Raw genomic sequence first — 19,053 nt, 5'->3', positions numbered from 1 at the left:
AGCTAAACCAGGTACGTGCTGCCCCCCTTGCACAAGAGGGCCAAGAGATGTGCCTGAGGCCAGGGAAGATGCCTGTGGCAGAGGGCAGGGCCGGCCCTCCCTCCCAGGTCAGACGCTCTAAGCCCGGACCGCCCTTCCTCCGCCTCAGCATCGCGGCTGCTTGTTTTTGCTGCCGACGCATCCTGTTTATTTAAAAAGGCCCCGGGACAAAATCGGACGCGGGACGCGTGAGCAGAGGCCGACCCTGCCCCGGGTCCGGGGGGACAGGCGGCCTCCCCCGCTCGCTGCGCTGCGGCCCGAGCCTCTCGGTAATTACAAACACCTGCTCACCTCTGCCCCGCGGTCCCGCCGGGCCCGGAGCAGCTGGGGCGGCGCAGAGCGCTGCCAGCTCTCCCGGGAACAGCGCGTTCCGGGCCCGGGGCCCGCCGCAGGCACGCATGGGCTCCCGCAGCGCCCGGCTCGGCCCGGCCGGCTCCTCCGGGCACGGCACCGCCAGCTCCGCCACCATAAAGCTCCGTCTCCCAGCGCACGCTCGGGGCACGGCGGCTTCCAGGTAGGAGCCGGGCACGGACGGGCTGACCCCGCTGAGAACGGACCGACTTGCCGCGGGTCCTGACAGCGAGACTCGCCGGGAGAAAGCCCTGGCGGGGAAGAGGTGCAGCTCCTCCCACTCTGTTTACTTCCTCTGCCGAGGCACTGCCTGCTCCTGGGAGCGGGACGGAGGGCAGGAGGAGGTGGGGGAAGCAGCTCCCCACCTTGGCCCTCCCCAGCCCCGCCGGAGGCGCCCGAGCCGGTGGCACAGAGACGGCGAAAGCGGCCAGAAAGCCGTCGGCAGCCGGCAGCGCCTCCGGAGCGCCCCGCTCGCACGCTCCCCGGGAGCTCCGGCCCCTCATCGCCCCCAGTCCCCCGTCACTCACCTCCCCGCTCCCCGGCTCCCGCGAGCGGCCGGTCCCCGACAGCCCCATGGGCAGCTCCCGGCCCCTGCTCACCGCCCAGCCATCCGGGCGAGCTGTGCCTTACGTTCTCCGGCTCTGAAGGCTTCCTGACGATTTGCATAGTTAAGCCGTAAACTAACCACAACATTCCTCTTATGATTTTGCAATCTGCTGGAATAACGTGGTCGCTCTAAGTCGAGCGATGAATCATCATCTATAAACCACAGCTCTCGTCACCGGGGCTCTCAGTGCTGGCTGCAGCCTGCGTGATTAATCCGCCAGGATGCCAAGCTTAACCTACAGTGCAGGGCTATTTATTTTCCAAACTTGCAAGCCTCCGGAAAACGACGGCCGCTGCCTTCCCCATCCCCTTAGTGGCGAGATGCCCCAGGCTGTGGCAGGGGACCAGAAACAAGAGACCTCCCTTGTTGCCCACAGGACATCCCAGCGTTAACCACTGGACTGTGCACCTTGCAACTGAGGCACCCACGCCCTCCCCCGGCTCCCCCCTCACTCCTTGTGCCACAGCACCCTCAAAACATGCACCAAAACATCACTTTTGCTAGCAGGGATGAGCTCATCCCGGGCAGTCCAGTTCCTGAATCAGAACTACCAGCTCCTGCCACCCCAACTACACCACTTGCTGCTGGATATGCTAGTGGGGAACCAGGTCATGGTGGTGGCACTGAGGGAGAGCCCAAGAGCCCCTGGGGCTGGCATCTTCTCCCTCCTACACCAGGTTTCAAAGGTTTCAAAGCCAGACTGGCTGCATGGGGGATGCCATTTGCTTGCCAGCAGATGCATCACGTCCCCTGCCATCATTACAGTGCCCTGGGCTCTTACAGGAGATGGAACCACCAGCTCCTGTTTGTCCCTTAAATCAGTAGGGAGCGAGCCTGTGCACCCTGGTGCGGAGGGAGCTGTGCATGCCAGCCTGAGCTGCAAGGCACATGGTTTTGGTGCCACTCAAGCTCGTTCCCAGCTACTGCAGGCAGCGAGCTCCGGGTTTTGTTTAAAGCGGCTCTGCACCCTTGCCACAGTCTCACTGCGGCAGCGCAGGGACTCGTGCCAACCCTCTCCCCGGCATGTCACACCAGAGTCTGCCTTGACAGGGACTTTGGAGGGAGCTGCATCCCACCAGTGTGAGCCCCATCCCCTCTGGCAGCTGGGAGCACCTACTCGGCTGTGCCACCTCTCCAACGTGCAGGGCACCAGCTCTTCACTCCTCCGGCGTGTGACTTCAGATCAATGGCATTTATGATGTTCTCTGGGGCACTCAGCTGCAGAGCAGGCTCAGGCCAAGGTCATTGCACGCAATCAGGGAGTTGCAAATTAAAACCAGCTCGAGATAAGCTGAAGACAAAAGGCCAATGCTGGGCTGGCCAGGAACGCCTGGGGTTTGCTTTGCTGCTTCTCCAGGAGCCCCAGCACAGCTGCCATGGCCGTGGGCACACATGGGTGCCTGATGGCATCACCCTGAACATCCCACAGGGTCCAGAACTGGCACCATGGGGTATGATGCTCCATGCTCTGTGCAGGACAATGAGCAGGACTTGGCACTTGGCTCTTATTCCCAGCCCCACAGATTCTCTGCAGGGCATCTTTGCCAGGAACAGGGCCGCCTATTCCTATCCTCTCTCTGCCACCTACATCTGTATTTCCACCTGCTTTCAATCTCTGCCCCTGGCAGGTCACATCAGTGAGAGCCAGGGCAGGGACTTGGCCACAGAGCACCCTCAGCACCAGGCTCCCTGTTAGCCACCACGCTGCCCAGGCACCCCAAGTGCCCATGGAGTTTTCCTTCCTTGCCAGTGCCACACCTCTGATACAGCCACTGCAAACACTGCTCCCCACACATCCCTACCACCTCCCGAGGCAGGCTGGACACACAGCACAGGGAGGATGGCTCAGAAACACATTTGTGTGTCATGACACCGACTGGCAGTGCCTGGAGCCCCTGCTGCAGTGGTCTGGAAGGCCTCAGGGCTGGCTGCCACCCACGGCCACGCAGCCTGGCTTCTCACGGCCGCGCGCGGCACCCTCCGCTCCTGGGAGAAACCACAAAGCAAAACAAGCCCTGCCAAAACAACAACGGGAGGAAGAGGAATGTCTGCCGGCAACACAGCTTTGATTGCTTGTGTCCCAGGGCTGGGTTTGATGCTGTTGGCTGTGGAAGCAAGTAAAAAAAAAAAATCAAAGGGCCAGGCTCAGATTTCATAAGAATGATAGAGAGCATGGGGATCACTCTGTGCAGCTCAAACTGTGACAGCTCTGAGCTGGGCTGCTCCTCTAGCAGCAAACAGCCACCTCTGCAACACAGGCAGCACATGGCAGGGATGGAGAACACCGAGGCTGTGCCTACCCAGTGTCCCAGGAGATGTGGACAGGCCCTGTGCACACTCACCAATACAGCTCTCAGGCACCACAGGCCACAAAACACGGCCAGTGCCAGCAGCAAAGTGCCCACAGCTGCAGCCAGGCTGCCCTGCCATGCCATGGCAAAGCCCTGTGCCATCTCCCAGGCTGCTGGCCCTGGAGCAAGCAGGGTCCTGGGGGCATGCAGCACGTCAGGGGCAAGGAGAGGGGCTGGCAATGGGACTGGAGTCATGCTGGACCCTGCATCACTTGGCAGACCACAGGACAAGCATGCCCAAGTGCACTCACCCAAGTGTGGGCTCATCTCTGGCAGCACTGGGAGCCTGCTGGGCACAGGAACCATCCAGGCAGGGCCCTGTGTGGCACAGCCAGCACCACTGGGACTGCTGCCCTCCCACCACTCACTCTGTGATACACACTGAAGTGATTTTTACAGGACCCTGCTCACCAGATCCTTCCTTGCACCACTGAGGGCTTTTCCATAAGAGGAAATGTTTCTTTTCTGGGTCGCTGCTGAGTTTTTAAAAAAGTGATTTGATTGCTTGTGAAGGGAAAAATGACCCGAAGGGAAGAGAGAGCATAGTGTTTGGAAGCAGTGGAGATGAGCCCCGCTCTGTCCCAGGCTGGGAACACGTGTTTTCTCTTCCCTGTGGTTTGCCTTGCCCTGCTCCCCCTGCTCACAGCCCCCCAGCCACACGCCGACCCCTCTCCAAGCCCTGCCAACACAGGAAGGCGCCAGGTCAGCAGTTTGTGGGATGCAGAGCAGCATCCACACACACCACACAAACAACCAGGGGCAAAGCAAGCCCTCTATCCTTGTAGAAACAGATTTCTGGGATTTTCAGCTGTGCTGCTTCAGGAAGCAATTCAGCAATGACATGACCTATTTCCCATCCGTTCCTAGTCAAACCTGGATCACAACAACAGATAAAACAACTCATCCCAAAATCCAACCACACTGTAGGCGCTGCAGGTCCCTCACTGGGATCAGCAAAGCCCAGCCTGGACCCCAGACCCTGCCCCAGAGGTACTCACGTGGGCAGGGGTATGGAGGAGCTCTCTCTGCAAGGATACATCCACCTGCTGCTGGAGAAACACCAGCCCAAACCTGGGGGCCAGCTGGAATGGGGTCACCTCACCCAAGTGACTCTTGTGTCACTGCTACCTGCAGATGTGATCAAGCAGCTCTGAAGAGCCCAGCTGTGAGGGCCAAAGGGTCCATCAGTGGTTGTGTGTCCCTGCCTGCTGATGCCTGTCCCTGCTCTGAGCCCACAACCCTCCCTGCTGTCCCTGCACTGTCACCAGCCCACACGGGGACCTGGGGACAAGCAGCCACCCTCCTGTGGCAACGCATCCTCTGATTCCTTTCCCAAATATGGCCATGTCATTCTCATTAAATCACCCCCAAAACTGCAGCTGGGATTTCAGGAATGCAAGTTTCCATTCTGTTTGCCCGATTGTGCTGCCTGGAGGGGTGGCAGGGCTGCAGGAAGGCTGCTGCACCCTTGTGATGGGGGAACAGGCACAATGGACCTTACGGGGCACACCTGGGGGAGCAACAGGAGTCCAGACTGAAAAAACAGGTGCCAAGGGGGGGTTACAGAATCGATCCCAACTCGAGCATCACTGTGTGTCACACCTCATCCACCTGCTGGGCAGGCATCCCAACATAAACCTCCCTGGTGGCCACAGGTTTAAAGAGTGGCAGCCTGCACTGAGCACCAGGGGACAAACATTCTGTGAGATGTTTCTTCCTATGAGGCCACACTTGAGCAGGACCAGGACCACAGGGTCTGACCAAGTTCAACTTCTCACTGGTCCTGTAGCCTCAGCCTCATTTCCTGGGCCATCAGCAGCCCTGCCACACTGCAGATTTGTCCAGAAAATGAGCCAAATTCAAGCCCTTTTACATCCCAGCAGTGACATTCCACTGGCAGAAGATGAACCCATGCCCCAGTACTGACATCCCTGGCATCATTCCCAACCAGGCAACCTCCCTCACAGACTGCCCCTGCTCATCCACAGATAATTTCAGTGCTGTTTTAGATACAACGCTCCAGTCAGCACAGCTTTAAGTGCCTGCAGAATAATTTCTTGGTATTTGTGGCACAAAGTTTACTGGCCACATCCAGGGCTGTGTCTGTACGATGTGCTGCATGATTAAACCAGGGTTTTGTGACAAGTATGTCCCTGAGTCTGGAAGAGAAGTTGTCAAACCCTTTATCACTAATGAGGAGCTGCTCCCTGGACTGATGAAGATCAAATGGTTCCCAGAAACAAGGATCATTCCTCTCATTAGCTGCTGTGGTTACTGGAGTGGGAGCACTTGCACAATTTACAGAGTTAGAACAGTTTGCTGAGCTCTGGATCTGATTCCTGGGGAGGGAGGAGAGGCACTGGCATGGCAAGGCTGGAACAGGGCACGAGATGTGCTCCAGCACTGGGGACAGGGTGCAGGGAGCCCTGGGCAGGCACTATCTGGAACCCCAAGCCCTGCCAGCCCCTGCTAGTGTGACAGGGCTGCTGGTGGCCAGGGAAACCTGCTTGGCCAGGTTTTCCCTAATGCTCCAGGTCCCATGTGATATCAAACATGGCCAGATCCTGCTGGGACGGTGCTTCTGCCAAAAAAGTAAGCGGGCTGTTTATAAAAATCTGGGTTGGGGCTGTTTATCCTCATTGGTGAGGGGAATGGTTTGTGTTTGGGGAGGGCGGGACAGACGGCGGGACGGATAATTCGATTTGGGTTTTGGCAGGGGACAGGGAAGAGGGTGGGCCTGGGAAAGGCTGTCGGGGCTGGCAGGGGACCGCAGGGGCCCGGCCAGGTCACACCGTGGGTCCCCGCCCTGCCGGCACGGCTCTGGCACCGCTCTCGGCGAGGAAGGGGGGTCGGGGCGGCTCCACTCCCCCGGGGCCGCGAGTGAGTCCTCGAAAGTGTCGGCACTGACACACGGCCTTTGGCCAGGGAACGTCTGACAGCGCTGCGAGGGGCTGGCGTCACGCTCTGTCCGGCGGCACCGTCCCTCCACCATGACTTCATCCCCTCTGAGTCATCCCCAGGGCGCGCAGGCGGCTCCTCCAGCTGCCCATGGTGCTGCTGTGACAGACTGACCCTACCAAGAGACTGACCTATGGTCCCACTGCTGACAGACTGACCGTACCGACAGACTGACTGTACCAACAGACTGACCCTACTGACAGACTGACTGTACCAAAAGACTGACCATACCAACAGACTGACCCATGGTCCTGCTGCCGACAGACTGACCATACCAACAGACTGACCCTACTGACAGACTGACCCTACCAACAGACTGACCCATGGTCCCCCTACAGACAGACTGACCGTACCAACAGACTGACCCATGGTGCTGCTGCCGACAGACTGACCCTACCGACAGACTGACCCATGGTCCTGCTGCCGACAGACTGACCCTACCGACAGACTGACCCATGGTGCTGCTGCCGACAGACTGACCATACCAACAGACTGACCCTACTGACAGACTGACCCATGGTCCCCCTACAGACAGACTGACCCTACTGACAGACTGACCCATGGTCCTGCTGACAGACTGACCCTACCGACAGACTGACCCATAGTCCTGCTGACAGACTGACCCATTGACAGCTTTGCCCGGTGGAATGGTCGCCCACCTGCCCATCACGGCAGTGTGTGGCAGATGATGGCTTTTCCCCCCCAAGGAATTCACTGGCAGGAAGCGTATCTGGCACACTGCAGCTGCTCCACTACCACAAGGGCAATGTTGCTCCAAAATCAATGCAAATCTACTCTGGAATAAAAAATCTCACACTCCAAATGGAATTATGTGGAAGTAGAGTCACTTTCCTTCCAGCCCGGTTTGAGCCCAACACTTGTGTCCCCACAACTTCCCAAAGAATGAAGCACACGGTCAGTTTCAGTGTCCCTGCTATAGAATGCAGAGGTTTCACAGAGACACTGAAATGCCCAGAAGAGTGACTGCCACAGACCTGAGTTGTATGGACACATCAACACAAGGGTTTGTCATTACAAGCTCATGCAAATTTATGCCTATCACTGTACATTGACTATTGGATCAGACTATTTTACCACGGCACAAATTCTTTTTTTTTTCAAGTGTGAAATGACGAGGAAGCAATTTCTCTTCCTATCAATTCCCCCCCTCACAGGGTTATACTGCCCTTCCATACACAAACACAGGATTATTTTAGAAATATCTTAATCTCAGGAGCCTCCATATCACGCATCATGACCCATTGGATGTGGTACCTGCACTGAGCAGTGCCATGGAAGGCGGAGTGCTGGAGCATCCTGCTCGGAGTGGGCGGCTGCTCCGCTTTCTGACAAACTGGAAGTGGAATCATGTGAAGTCCCTGCTCTTGGCAGGAGATTTTTAGCAGTAAGTAGCAGCTTTATGAGGAATATCCTTTGCCAGGGGACCATCAGCCAGGGAGCAGTGGGATTCTTATTTAATGGACTTTTAATAAGTAGGCCACAAAGATAGTCTTGACACAGAGAAGCTTTTTTCTCTGTGTAATTATCTCCCCTTCGCTCTCAAGCTCCCTGCAGCCTCCAACAGCAAATAAGACCACCAACCTCTCCGTGAGAAAAGGAGCAAGAAAGCAGCATAGAGCCACTTGAAATGCTCTTTGTAGCAGATCTCATCCGCTCTCCTCTCATCTGATACAAAAAACTAACCTCTCCTCCCCTCCTCTAAATTAATTAAAGCTCAGCTTTTGGTGTTTAACTACTTGAACCTTTACCAGCAGGAAGATATGTGCTCAGAGCATGGGCAATGCTGGGAACATGACGCCATGCCTCCATGTGCTGCAGGAAAGCTGTCCACAATTCTGTCTCCTCCCTGAACACTGCCCATCCCGGGGTGTTCTCTGTCCTTCATCCTGTCACATCTCTGGTTGCTGAGACTGGGCAGGTAATGGCAGAGCTGGCACTGCCACATCAGCCCAATGCTGCTGCTCCTCAGTCCCCACTCCTCACCAGGCCACAGGGAAAACCGAATGAAGGATCTGCACAGGGTTCCAAACAGTCCAGGACCCCTTGGGCACAAGCAGGGTGCTGGCTGAGCCTTTGGGACACGTTACTCCCAAACGAGCACTCCTGCAGCACCGGCAGAATTTGAGCTGCTTGTGAAAGACTCACAGAGCAAAATCTCCCCAGGAGCATCCCTCCATCGCAGCCAGTACCTGACCTCTCCCGTGATGGTCTGTGCAGGCACACACTGACCCACTCTGGTGTGGGGAAGCAGATCCCATCAGCACCACACCCAGGGGAGACCCCGGCTCGTGAAGAGGTCAAAGGAGATGCCTCACTGTTCCTGCCAGAACAACATATTAATCCCTTTATTACCTGAAAATGCCACCCTAAAATGAGTCTGTCCCCAGCAGAGCCTTCCTCTGCAGCAGCATGCCCTTCCCTCTTCCAGCACTCTCCTCGTGCAGTCTTGCAGGAAAAGGGTGCAAATACTAGAGGTATCACAGCACAAAGTGTGAATTTCAAAACCCCCCAAGATCTCTGTGGGAGAGCTGCTCCAGGCTGAATGCAGCAGCGGCTGTTCAGCACCTCTCTCCTACTGTGAATCATGCAGCCAGTCCTTGGCTCTCAAAGCTTGTCTGAACATCCCACCTTCCACCTGAGCATCCAACAGCAACGGGAAATATTCCCTGTGTCGCTTCCTCCCAGACTCAGGGGGGCTCCTCTTTCAAAATCAGCGACATTCTGGCTGAGGTCTGCTCCAGGGGAGGTGCAAATTGTTCCCTCTGGTGCCATTCCTACTTGCAAAAACAGTCCTACAGGCGATGAAGCAAGTCCCTGCTTCTGCAGGCTGGCACTGAGCACGGCTCCAAAGGGCAGCACACATCCCCATGCTCAGGATGGATCATGTGGCTTTAAAGCTTCGTGGGAAATGCTGCAACTAGCGACGCTTTGGGTAATTTCAAACCCCAAAACACAAACAGTCCCTGCTGGGTGCAGGATGGGCAGGTCTGTGGCTGCTGGGGTAGGTAGGCAGATGCAGAGCAAAGCCTCTCACTCTCCACATTTGCTCAATTTAACACTGAAACCAGAATGAGCTGTGCTAAATGTCTCCACCGCTAACAAGAAACAAATGTGGCCTCATGTTCTAGTTGCTGTGATCTAACAAAACAGACCATGGTAAACACTATAAAAATGTACTGGAGGGAACCACCCTGTGTTTGCTGGGAGAGGGACTGGATCATCTAATAGGGCTTCATCCATCTCTAATGTCTCTGAAAAAAAGAAGGGAAAATTGGGCCCTGTCCATGACATTTGTCATGTGCTAGCTATTCTGATGTCTTAATGCTGCAGAAATCAAATTGGAGTGAGGCTACCTATCTGCTTCCCAATCAGGATCTAGGCCCAAGTGCTGCTTTTTATGGCCATGCAGCGTGAAGATCTGCTGATGTCAGTGGTGTCACGGGCCAGGCCAGTTTTTCCATCCTTATTCCCACATTATCTGGAGAGACAGTCCCTTTGTGGCTGCCTCATTCTCCTTGTGACATGAATAATCCCTCACTTCACGGACCTGGGCATCCACCAGCAGGACTTGCCTCTGGCTGCAAGCACTCATGGGGATAAGGCACCTTCCCAAAAGGTTGGCACTTATCTGTTCCTGGGTATCATGGTATCAGCAGCAACACTGCCAAGGTCTTGTCTAGATCTGTATCTTTGCCATGGTAAGGGCTGACTCAGTCACCTGCCCCCAGGCACCTTGTGGTGCCCTAGAATCTGCTCTGCCCTTAAACAAAGGCTTAAGGGGTCTCCACTAGCTTGAGTGCCACATCTGCCAGCCCCACAGGAGACCCCCAAGGGGATCTTGGACACCCTTTGACACTTCAGATGGATTTATATGCTTCTGCTCAGGTGTCACTCCCACCCAGGTAATTTTCCTCCCACATCTTTACCTATAGGAAGAGCCCTGGCAGGCTCTGCAAGGCAGGAGCCCCACCCAGCTCCCAGGAGCCCTGTCACCATTGTCACCTCAGCTGCCATCTCCAGACAATGAGAGACACACAGACCCCACCTGGTTATTGCACAGAGCTCAGGCTGCATGGGAACCCCATGCTACTGACACACAGCCATGTTTTCCACAGTCACTCCATCCCCTTTTCTAAGCATCTCGGATTTGTTTGGTTTTTTTAAAGACATTGTGGCCTTGGCATGGGGATGGACAAACACCAACTACCATTAAACAGCACGTTCTGAAAGAGCACAAACACAACCCACCACAGCCTGCAAGCAGTATCTCCATGCAAGGAGGGGGCAAAGCACCATTTTAGGGGGCTCAGATAAAGTGCTGCAGCTCCTTGCTCAGCCTGACAGATGAGCTGAGCCTTCCACACCTTCCTCCAGCCCTTACCTGGCTCTTCCCGCGCCGCCGGTAATTCCTCCTCACAAGGTTCTTGTAATTCTCATTCTTCTTGGTCAGGTAGTAATAGAGGACACAGTCAGCCACCGTCTGCAATGACAGGGGCACGTCAGGGAACGGGAGGTCCTGGCCTCGTGTGCTGCTGGTGGGGCACAGACTTCAGGAGCAGCGTTCAGAACTGGTCATCACCAGGTCCCTGCTGCTCCTGAGCACCTGCAGCCCAACAGCCTCCCCACAGCTCCCTCCCCAAGGCTCCCAGAGCAGCTGGAGAAGGGGACAGTGCTGTCGTAGCAAAGAGGCTCAGCCCTTCCAAGGACAGAGCAGGGCGGTCCCGCAGGCGTGCGGGGCTGGAGATGGGGCGCTGAGCAGAGATCAGCCCGGGCTGGAGGCAAAGCAGGGCTGACCCCAGATGACCGTGGCAAGCAGAGGCAGAAGAAGGAGCTGCCTGTCAGCCTGTGTGAGGTTACAGGAGGCACAACCTGCCACAGCACTGTCAGCTGCTGTTACTTCCAGCCGCTAAGCTCGCTGGCTCGAGCGCGCGCGACTCTGCTGGGGCCAAACTGAGATGCCAGGAGCTGCCATCCCTACTCCAGTGGCTGGCTCCACAAACACCACCACAGACTGGGCACCTCAGGAAAACCAGGAGTCGCAGCCAGCACACATCCTGTCCCTGAACAGCACAAAGTGTGCCAGGCTGGGAGGAATCCTGTGCTGAACAGGGTGGGTACCTGAATGCCAGCCTTGGGCTACACCTTCACATTCAGGATCAGTGGCTTCATAGAAAAATAATCCCACAGATCCATCGTGCCATGAGTCCTCAGCAGCTTGGGGCAGCTGTGTGTGCCCGGGGGCTCTGCTCACCCCATCCCTCTGCAAGGAGTGGAGCCATTTGCAAAAACAGATTGCAACTTTTAAAGTGTTAATTGGATCTCTTTCTAATTTAGCCCTGATTATACACACACACACGCGAACACAAAAACTTACAGTCATCTGTTCCAAGGGCTAAGATCACTATTTTTTTATAATGCAATTTAAAAATCTATTAATTCATTACATTGAGCCATACTTTGCATCTCTCTCCAACAGGATAATGGATGTGTTCTGTATCATAATTACAGCCTGATTTACAAACGAGTACAAATAAAATTAGAAGACATTTTACAGCTTGGAACACAGACTGGATTGTGAGCATCATCCAAGTCCCACCACTTTCAGCTTTATCGAGTGAGAAAAGATGAGAAGCTTGGGATCTTACAGCAGCAGCAGCAGCAGCATGAGGGGGCTGCTGGCCTTCCTTGCTCCTTTGGACAGGAAGGTCAAGGTCTTATAAATTATTTCCCCAGCCTGAGTTATGAGGAATCAGAGAATAATTTAGGCTGGAAGTGACCTCTGCAGGCCACCCCCTGAGTGCAGAGCGGTTCCCTCAGAGTGAGTGGACACTGTGTGTATGAAACTCTGCATGAGGTGGCCAGAAGATGCAAATAACTAAAAGGACCAGAGAAGCAGCCACTTTCAAATGTTTCTTGCTCAGGAGAGCATTCAAGTGATGGACATAGCTGTGTTTTCAGGCTGGGTTTGTCCAGGATCTCCCATATGGTCTGTCAGGTCTTCCTGTAGGTAGGAAGGTACCTGGCCTTGCTCAGAATGGGACAAGAGACTCACTCCTCCCTCAGGTCTTTCCCTCAAACCTTTCTTCCATCAGCCCAATTAACAGCAAAAAAAAAAAAGTCCAAGCAGCACAACACACGAGGTCTGGGAAAGGTCAGGCAGTTCCTGCGAACAACTCTTCCTAGCACCAAGGGGAGCTGTGTGTGCTCTCAGGACACCCACCAGAACTGCCGCATGAAATGGGACTCAGAGCACCCTCAAAAACCCCTCTCTCCCTGAACAAAGAGACCCCTCCGGTCTGTGCTGGGCAGCTGGGTGCCCACCCGCTGTGTGCCAGCCTGGCTGGTGCAGAATGCCTCGGGGGGAAGCAGCTCCAGGCAGATGACGGGGCTGCGCCGCCCCCGCGCCAGGCTGGCTGCGTTCGCACCTCCCGAGCTCCCGCAGCTGACTCAGCCCTGGCTCTGCAGGAGCCCGTCTGGACCCTGCCCCGAGCCACCACCACCACCACCCACAGGTGCTCAGCATCTGCCGGCAGCTCCAGCACCGAGGCATGGCACGAGAGGCAGCACAATTGAGGTTAGAGCCAGGCTTACCTTCCTGTCCAGGAAGGATGCGATCAGGCCGAAGTTCTTCGGGTGCTGCATGAACCTGCAGAGCAAGAGGGACAGGGACAGGGTTACTGTGGTTGCTGGCCCTGACCCCCTCACAGCTGGGCTGCCGTGCCCTGCGTGCCCAGAGCAGCAAGGCCAGCTCCCAGAGGGACTCTGGGCTTTGAGAAAATATTTGTCTGCTGCTCAGCTTCCCAGAAAGACAGGAACTTTAAATTTAGCCCAGTGGGGCTGGGCTGGCTGGGAGCTTCGATGTGCAAATGTTCATCAGGGGGTGGGAGAGGAAAGGGGGGCTGGAAGTGCTGGATAGCTACTCATCACCCTGCTCGACCCCATGGCCACCCAAGCCTGTACCAAGAGCAGGCACAGAGGGCAGGCACACCTGGCCAAGGCCCCAGGATCTGGCAAGGAAAGGGTGAGGAATTGCCATCACACCCCACATCGTGGCCATGGGTGGCCCTGGTGCTGAGCAGGACCCCAAGCCCTGCTGGGCTGTTGGGAGCAGCTTCAAAGGACAGGAAGGGAAACCCAAACCCCGGGAGGAAGCACAGAGCTGCCACACTGCTGAGCTGCTCAAGAGATGCCCAGTGGCACAGCGGCTCTGACAAACACCACCTCATGCCCAGCAAGCGGAGGAGCTGTCAGCAAGCTCCCCCCTGGCTCTGGCAGCCCAGGGGGGTACACTGCCTGCTCAGGGGAAGCTCAGAGATCCCTCCTCCACCAAATCCTGTGCCTGGCTGGTGCGGAAGCACCTTGGCAGGAGGTGCTGCTGGCAGCAGAGTTAACCAATGCACTGCCAAAGCACAGACAGCCCAGTGAGTGGTGACTCTGTGCCAGGAGAGGTGGCCACCAGCACGGGCTCTGCCCCAGGGAGCTGAGCAGGCAGGGAGAGCCACGTTCAGCATGTGCAGCTCTGCCAGCTCCCAGGAAATGACAGCTCTGTGCCCTGGGGAAATGGATCAAGGCAAAAGGTGGGAGAGCTGTGGTGTGGGTGGAACATGGGCAGGACATGGTGAGGAGCTCATGTCTCCAGCCCTGCCAGTGACTCCCCTGGGGCTCTCTCCTGCTTTTGCTGCTCTGTCCCATTGGAGTCAAGGCACTGAGCTGAGCTCAGGGAGGGCCTGACCAACTCCAGCCATGGCAGCAGGACATGGGTGTTGTCACCCACGTTGATGCAGAACTCCCATGTGGTTTGGGTAGAACCGTAAGATCCCTGTCACCATAACTGGTCACCAGAACAAAATAGAAACCAGAAATGCTAGGGGGGACAAAAAAAAAATTTAAAAAAAAAAAAAAAAGGAAGAAAGCAAACCAGACAGGCTGCTCAGACAACCTGGGGTGAGGGCACGGAGCCAGAGCTGGCTCCTCACTCTGCACACAGAACAGACCCAGAGCTGACCACAGGACGGGGTTTTCAACAATGCTAACACACTGCTGGGGCAATGCAGATAACAATCCACTCCTTTTTATGGGCCAGACCATCTCCCCATAATAAGAGATGGATGCTGCATTCTCCCACTGCCCAGCACAACACAGCCTCAATGCCTGAGCAGCACCCTGCTCCTTCAGCAGCAAACCACAGCGTCCCTGGGAGTAGGCCAGCAATGGGCTCTCAGCAGAGACCTGAAATCCTGCCCAGAAGCAAATCAAATCAGGTTCTTCCTCGTGGTTATGTTCTGACAGCTAAAACAGTTCAGACCCGGAGCTTGTCAGCCTTGCAGTGCCTGCCTGTTTACTCCAAGAGCCCTGCCAACTGAACAAAAGGTTGAACCAAGTTTTCCTGGTCTCAGGAGGAGGCCAGCTCGAGGTCACGCTCACGGATGACACAACTCCAGTTCACCTTAAAAACCCAGGCCACAAGCTGCAGCACAGCAGGCAGCTGGGCTAGCAGCATGCCAGGCTGGGGGAGAGCTGGGACAGGGCTCCCTACACCCTCCTTACAGCTCCTGAGTACCAACCTCTCCAAATGAGCTTGGTGAGAGCCCTGAAACCCTGCTGTATTCCTGCCTGGAGCCCTGCATCGCCCCCAGTGATGACACAGAATGCACCGTGCACTGCAGGATGCACACACTGGGTGTGGATTCCTCCAGCCCCATTAGGCAGGCACAGCCCTGCCATTAGAGACCAAGTAATTAGCCTTTGCGTCATTTGTGGCAAGCCTGGCTGTTTGGAGTGGCACATTTTAAGGCTAATTAGCAATGAGGATTCTCCTCTATCAAAGGCTTGGAGCCGGTTTGCTTGTTTTGTTCTTTTTCGGTCCATCTTGGCAATTAATTATTTCAGCTGCAAACAGGAGTCCTGACAAGCAGGGGGAGGAGGAGGGATCCTGGACACAGAGAGGCTTCCAGCATGGCTGGAAATCCCTGGAGCCATCCCCTGGTTGTCCAGAGGAGAGTAAGTGGTGCTGCTGCTCAGGACAACATGGTCCTGGTGCATCCATGCACCTCCATGTCCCTCAGGTGCACAGCAGGGAGCTCCAGCAGAGCTCATCCCACTGGGAGCTGAACTCCAGCTCTGTTTTCACAGCACACTGGGGGCACCAGGGAGACTCCAGTCCTCCATGCAAACACACCTGGGTCCCCATTGGGCTATAGGATTCAGGGGAATCTGGACGTGAGACCAAGCTGAGCACCCACATCTTGGCTGACAGCACAGGGGTTCCCAGGGAAGGAATCAGTGACTCCCCAAGTGATCTCAGTTGATAGAACCAAGCTGTTCTCAAGCACTGCTTGCAAACAGGAGCAAGCACCACAGCCAGAGTCTGCACGTGTGTGATGTGGGAACGCATCCATGGAAACAGCAGCCGGTGGCAAACCCTGCAGACAGCAGGATGGAGCACTGGGGGAGAGCACCAGCTGGGAGCTGCAGCCTGAGGGGGTCTACATAAGGGGCTTGGATGTTGACAGCCCCAAAAATCCCCTGGACACACAGTGCCCGAAGGACAGCATGAAAATCCAGAAAGGCAACGTGAATGGAGTGCTGGGTTTCCCTGGTGTTGTCTTTAGACTGGCTGATACAACAGGGAATGCAAAAGTTGAAAAACTTCCTGTTCTCACCCTGCCATGAGCAGCAGCTTTCCACAGGGGCAGGAAAACCCCAAATACAGAACAAGGCCTCAAGTTTCTGTGCAGAAGCATCACCAGGTTCAAGGTAACACAGCAGCTTGGGTTGTGTCTGTGGGGGACCAGCCAAGCACTTGGGACATTCCTGCAGGGATCCTGCCCGCGCTCCCCAGGGCTGCACACACAGAGCTGAGGGGCTGCACTCACTTTTCCCGGAAGGTCTCCTTCTCCTGCTCGCTCCACATGTTCATCACCTGCCTGTCCTTGTAGACCTTCATGGGGTCATCCATGAGGCCGTTCATGTTGATGAATTTGATGCGCTGCTGGTCGGCATCGTAGAGCATGGGCGGGATGACGGCGAGCTGGCGCATCTGCTTCTCCAGGTTCTTGGGGGGAAGCACACACAACAGCTGGTCAGCACCACAGCCCCGTGGGGACCACGGGGGACAGATGTTCCAGAGGAAAAGGACAGGAGGAGGAACAGGAGAATTCAAAAGCAAGCACTAGACAGCTTTATTGCTGGAGTAATTGTAAATTAAACGCTGAAAGAGGCTATCGCTGTCAGCCAGGAAACAATATTTCATTTTGGAATAAAAGGCTTCAAGATCCTGTGTGGAAATGTCTGACTTAAGTGAGTCCTGACCATAATGAGAAACAAGTCAAAGCAGCAGTGGCACAGGGAATGCCAACCCCCTCCCAGCGTCCTAAAGCCCCTTTCCAACTGTGAGGGAAGTGGGCCAGCTCTGCAAAGCTTCCTGAAAAGGTGGGCACAGGCAGACATCATGTTTCCCTTCCACAGGAATTGTTCCAGGAGGTTTCACATGTCACTGAAATGAGGCTGTCATTCCTTAACGCAACACCCTGGGACATATTCTGATGTCTTTACTCCATCCTGTGGAGCACAAAGTTCATCCAAAGCCCCAGCTGCACACCAGGACAGGACAGACTGGGCACACTGGTTTCCTTAAGTATTTGCAACAGGGAGGCCAATGTGATGTCTCAAATGCCAGGACTGTCCCTTTGGCTGAGCTGCTGGTGATCCCCTGGCACAGATCCACCTGTGGGGATAAAGGGATGCTCTGGCCACCCCCTTTCAATTGCACCATCAGTCTGAGTCCTTCCTGTCACCTGGGATGTCACTGCTCAAACTCCAACCCTTGACCCAGGAAGGCCAGGTCTCAGGTGCTGCTATTTTAATTTACAGCCAGATGCTCACATGCTGGTTCCTGGGAGAACAGCCATGGCCAACCCTTCCAAAGAGCTGCTGACTCCAGCCTGCCCAGTGCTGCTCTGCTTCCCTGCTGTGCCCGATCAGACCCAACCTGCTCCTCCTCCTAAAGCACATCTCTCTGCACAGACATGGACATTTCAACACATGATCACCTTCCCCATCCTCACTAGGACACCTCCTGTTCAGAAACTGGCTGCTCCAGATGCCTCCTCATGGTGGGAGGGGAGGAATAGCTCTCAGCTGGAGCATCAACCTGGGTAACTGCAGACTGTCCCTGCTGACAGGAGAAGCCCCTGTGCAGAGCAGAGAGGATGCTGTGGGAGCACTGCCCACAGCTAAGGGCACAGTGCCTCTTGGGGTGCTGGGTGCTGCCACTACACCCCACCAGCCAGACCCCTCTCCTCTCCAGCAACGTGCTGGGCAGAGAGCTGGCCCTGCTGCCAGAGATGCTCCCCAGCTCTCACCTCCCTGCTCCTTCCAACCCTGTGGAAGAGCTGGAAGCTCTGAAGGTCTCCTCTAGGACAAGCAAAGCAGATTTGGGGCTCAGCAGGAGGCTGCTGGGGTGGAGTTTAGCAGCACACTGCGCAGGGGATGGAGGGGATCAGCTAACTCTCCTCTTGGCCATCACCTCTGCAGGGCTGTGAAATTCCCCTCTGTTTCCAAGACCTGTGTCCTCCATGCTGTCACCTTAACTGGCTCAGAGCAAAGTGCCTGGGATCCCAGAGAGGGATCAGCCGTGGTGCACAGGCAGCAAACATCCCAGCTATTGCTGGGCAAGGGCTGCTCTCCCCTCCCAAACATAATCCATTCACTGCAGCTCGTCTCTGTGCCAAGAGTGGAACCCTTGTGAAACCAGATCCAAACGAAGCCGAGGTCACAGGGATGTTTCAAGATGAATGGAGCACTCCCAGAAGATGTGGGCCAACTGGCTCATGTACAAACCATTCATTCCATAGGATTCCCCTGTGTCAAGTCACACAGCCCATTCAAAACAAAACCAAACAGAAAAACCCCTCCACCCAGCAGCCTGGGTGCTGGCTCTCTGCCCTTCCCCTTCCCATCTTCACTTCCAGTATAAACCACAGCCAGGAGGTGTTTGTGGGGTGCTACCCAGGATGAGCAGCACACTGGGGATTCTGGTCCCTAAGAGACAGCCAAATGCTGATAAACCCAACCTACTGGCCACCAGCTCCATGTTTTGCTCTGGCAGAACCATTGCACAGCTCCATTACATCTCTCACATGGCTGGGAAGATGCTGATGTGTATTAAATAAACCTCTGACTTTGGATCCTATCCAGAAAGTGTTTGCCATCACAACAACCTCCCCAACCTCAGTGGGACCTAAACTTAGTGGGATTTGGCACAGGACTTCTCTGTGTGACCCGTCAGTCCTGTCTTGGCTTCCTCAGAGCAGACAGAGTGAGGGGTGAAGAGGAGGAGGAGGAAGGGGAAGCTGCTCTCACCTCTTGCTCCGAGAGCCCGTCGATGATCTCGGACACCTCGTGCTCGCTGCGCGCGGCCGACATGGAGAGCCCGCCACTGCCCCTCTGTCCTACCCTGCTGGGAAAGGGCAGTGACACTCTCAGGCACTGATGCTCCACTTCATAAGCAGCAAACCACCTTCAAGAACATTCTGACCTCCATAACAGCCATATCCCAACATCCCACTCAGGCCACCCCGTCCCACACTGTGGGAAAGGCACCTGCGTTTGGGGCTCGCAGGTCAAGAGCCCCTCAAAACCACTTTCCTTACCTGTGTCAGCTTCCTGGACTGCTAGAACACGAGAACATTTCATTCCCAACCACACTCTCCCCCCCAACATTTT

The 19,053-nt window shown here is 55.6% G+C and overlaps 1 protein-coding gene across 1 annotated transcript in view; it reads right to left on the bottom strand.

Moving 5' to 3' along the window:
- Positions 1-19,053, bottom strand: part of NCOR2 (nuclear receptor corepressor 2) — a 226,199-nt gene that overhangs the window by 60,106 nt on the left and 147,040 nt on the right. Inside the window, exons 11-14 of the mRNA XM_059484874.1 lie at positions 18,691-18,787; positions 16,203-16,381; positions 12,919-12,973; positions 10,709-10,807 (exon numbers count right to left, since the gene is read on the bottom strand). Coding sequence (XP_059340857.1) covers positions 10,709-10,807; positions 12,919-12,973; positions 16,203-16,381; positions 18,691-18,787 — 430 coding nt within the window. The remainder of the gene's footprint in view (positions 1-10,708; positions 10,808-12,918; positions 12,974-16,202; positions 16,382-18,690; positions 18,788-19,053) is intronic.

This window comes from Ammospiza nelsoni, chromosome 18 (assembly GCF_027579445.1).
Source record: "Ammospiza nelsoni isolate bAmmNel1 chromosome 18, bAmmNel1.pri, whole genome shotgun sequence".
In the NCBI taxonomy this organism is placed as follows: domain Eukaryota; kingdom Metazoa; phylum Chordata; class Aves; order Passeriformes; family Passerellidae; genus Ammospiza; species Ammospiza nelsoni.
Note: the sequence above shows the minus strand (reverse complement) of the source record. Positions and strands in the feature narration are given on the sequence as shown.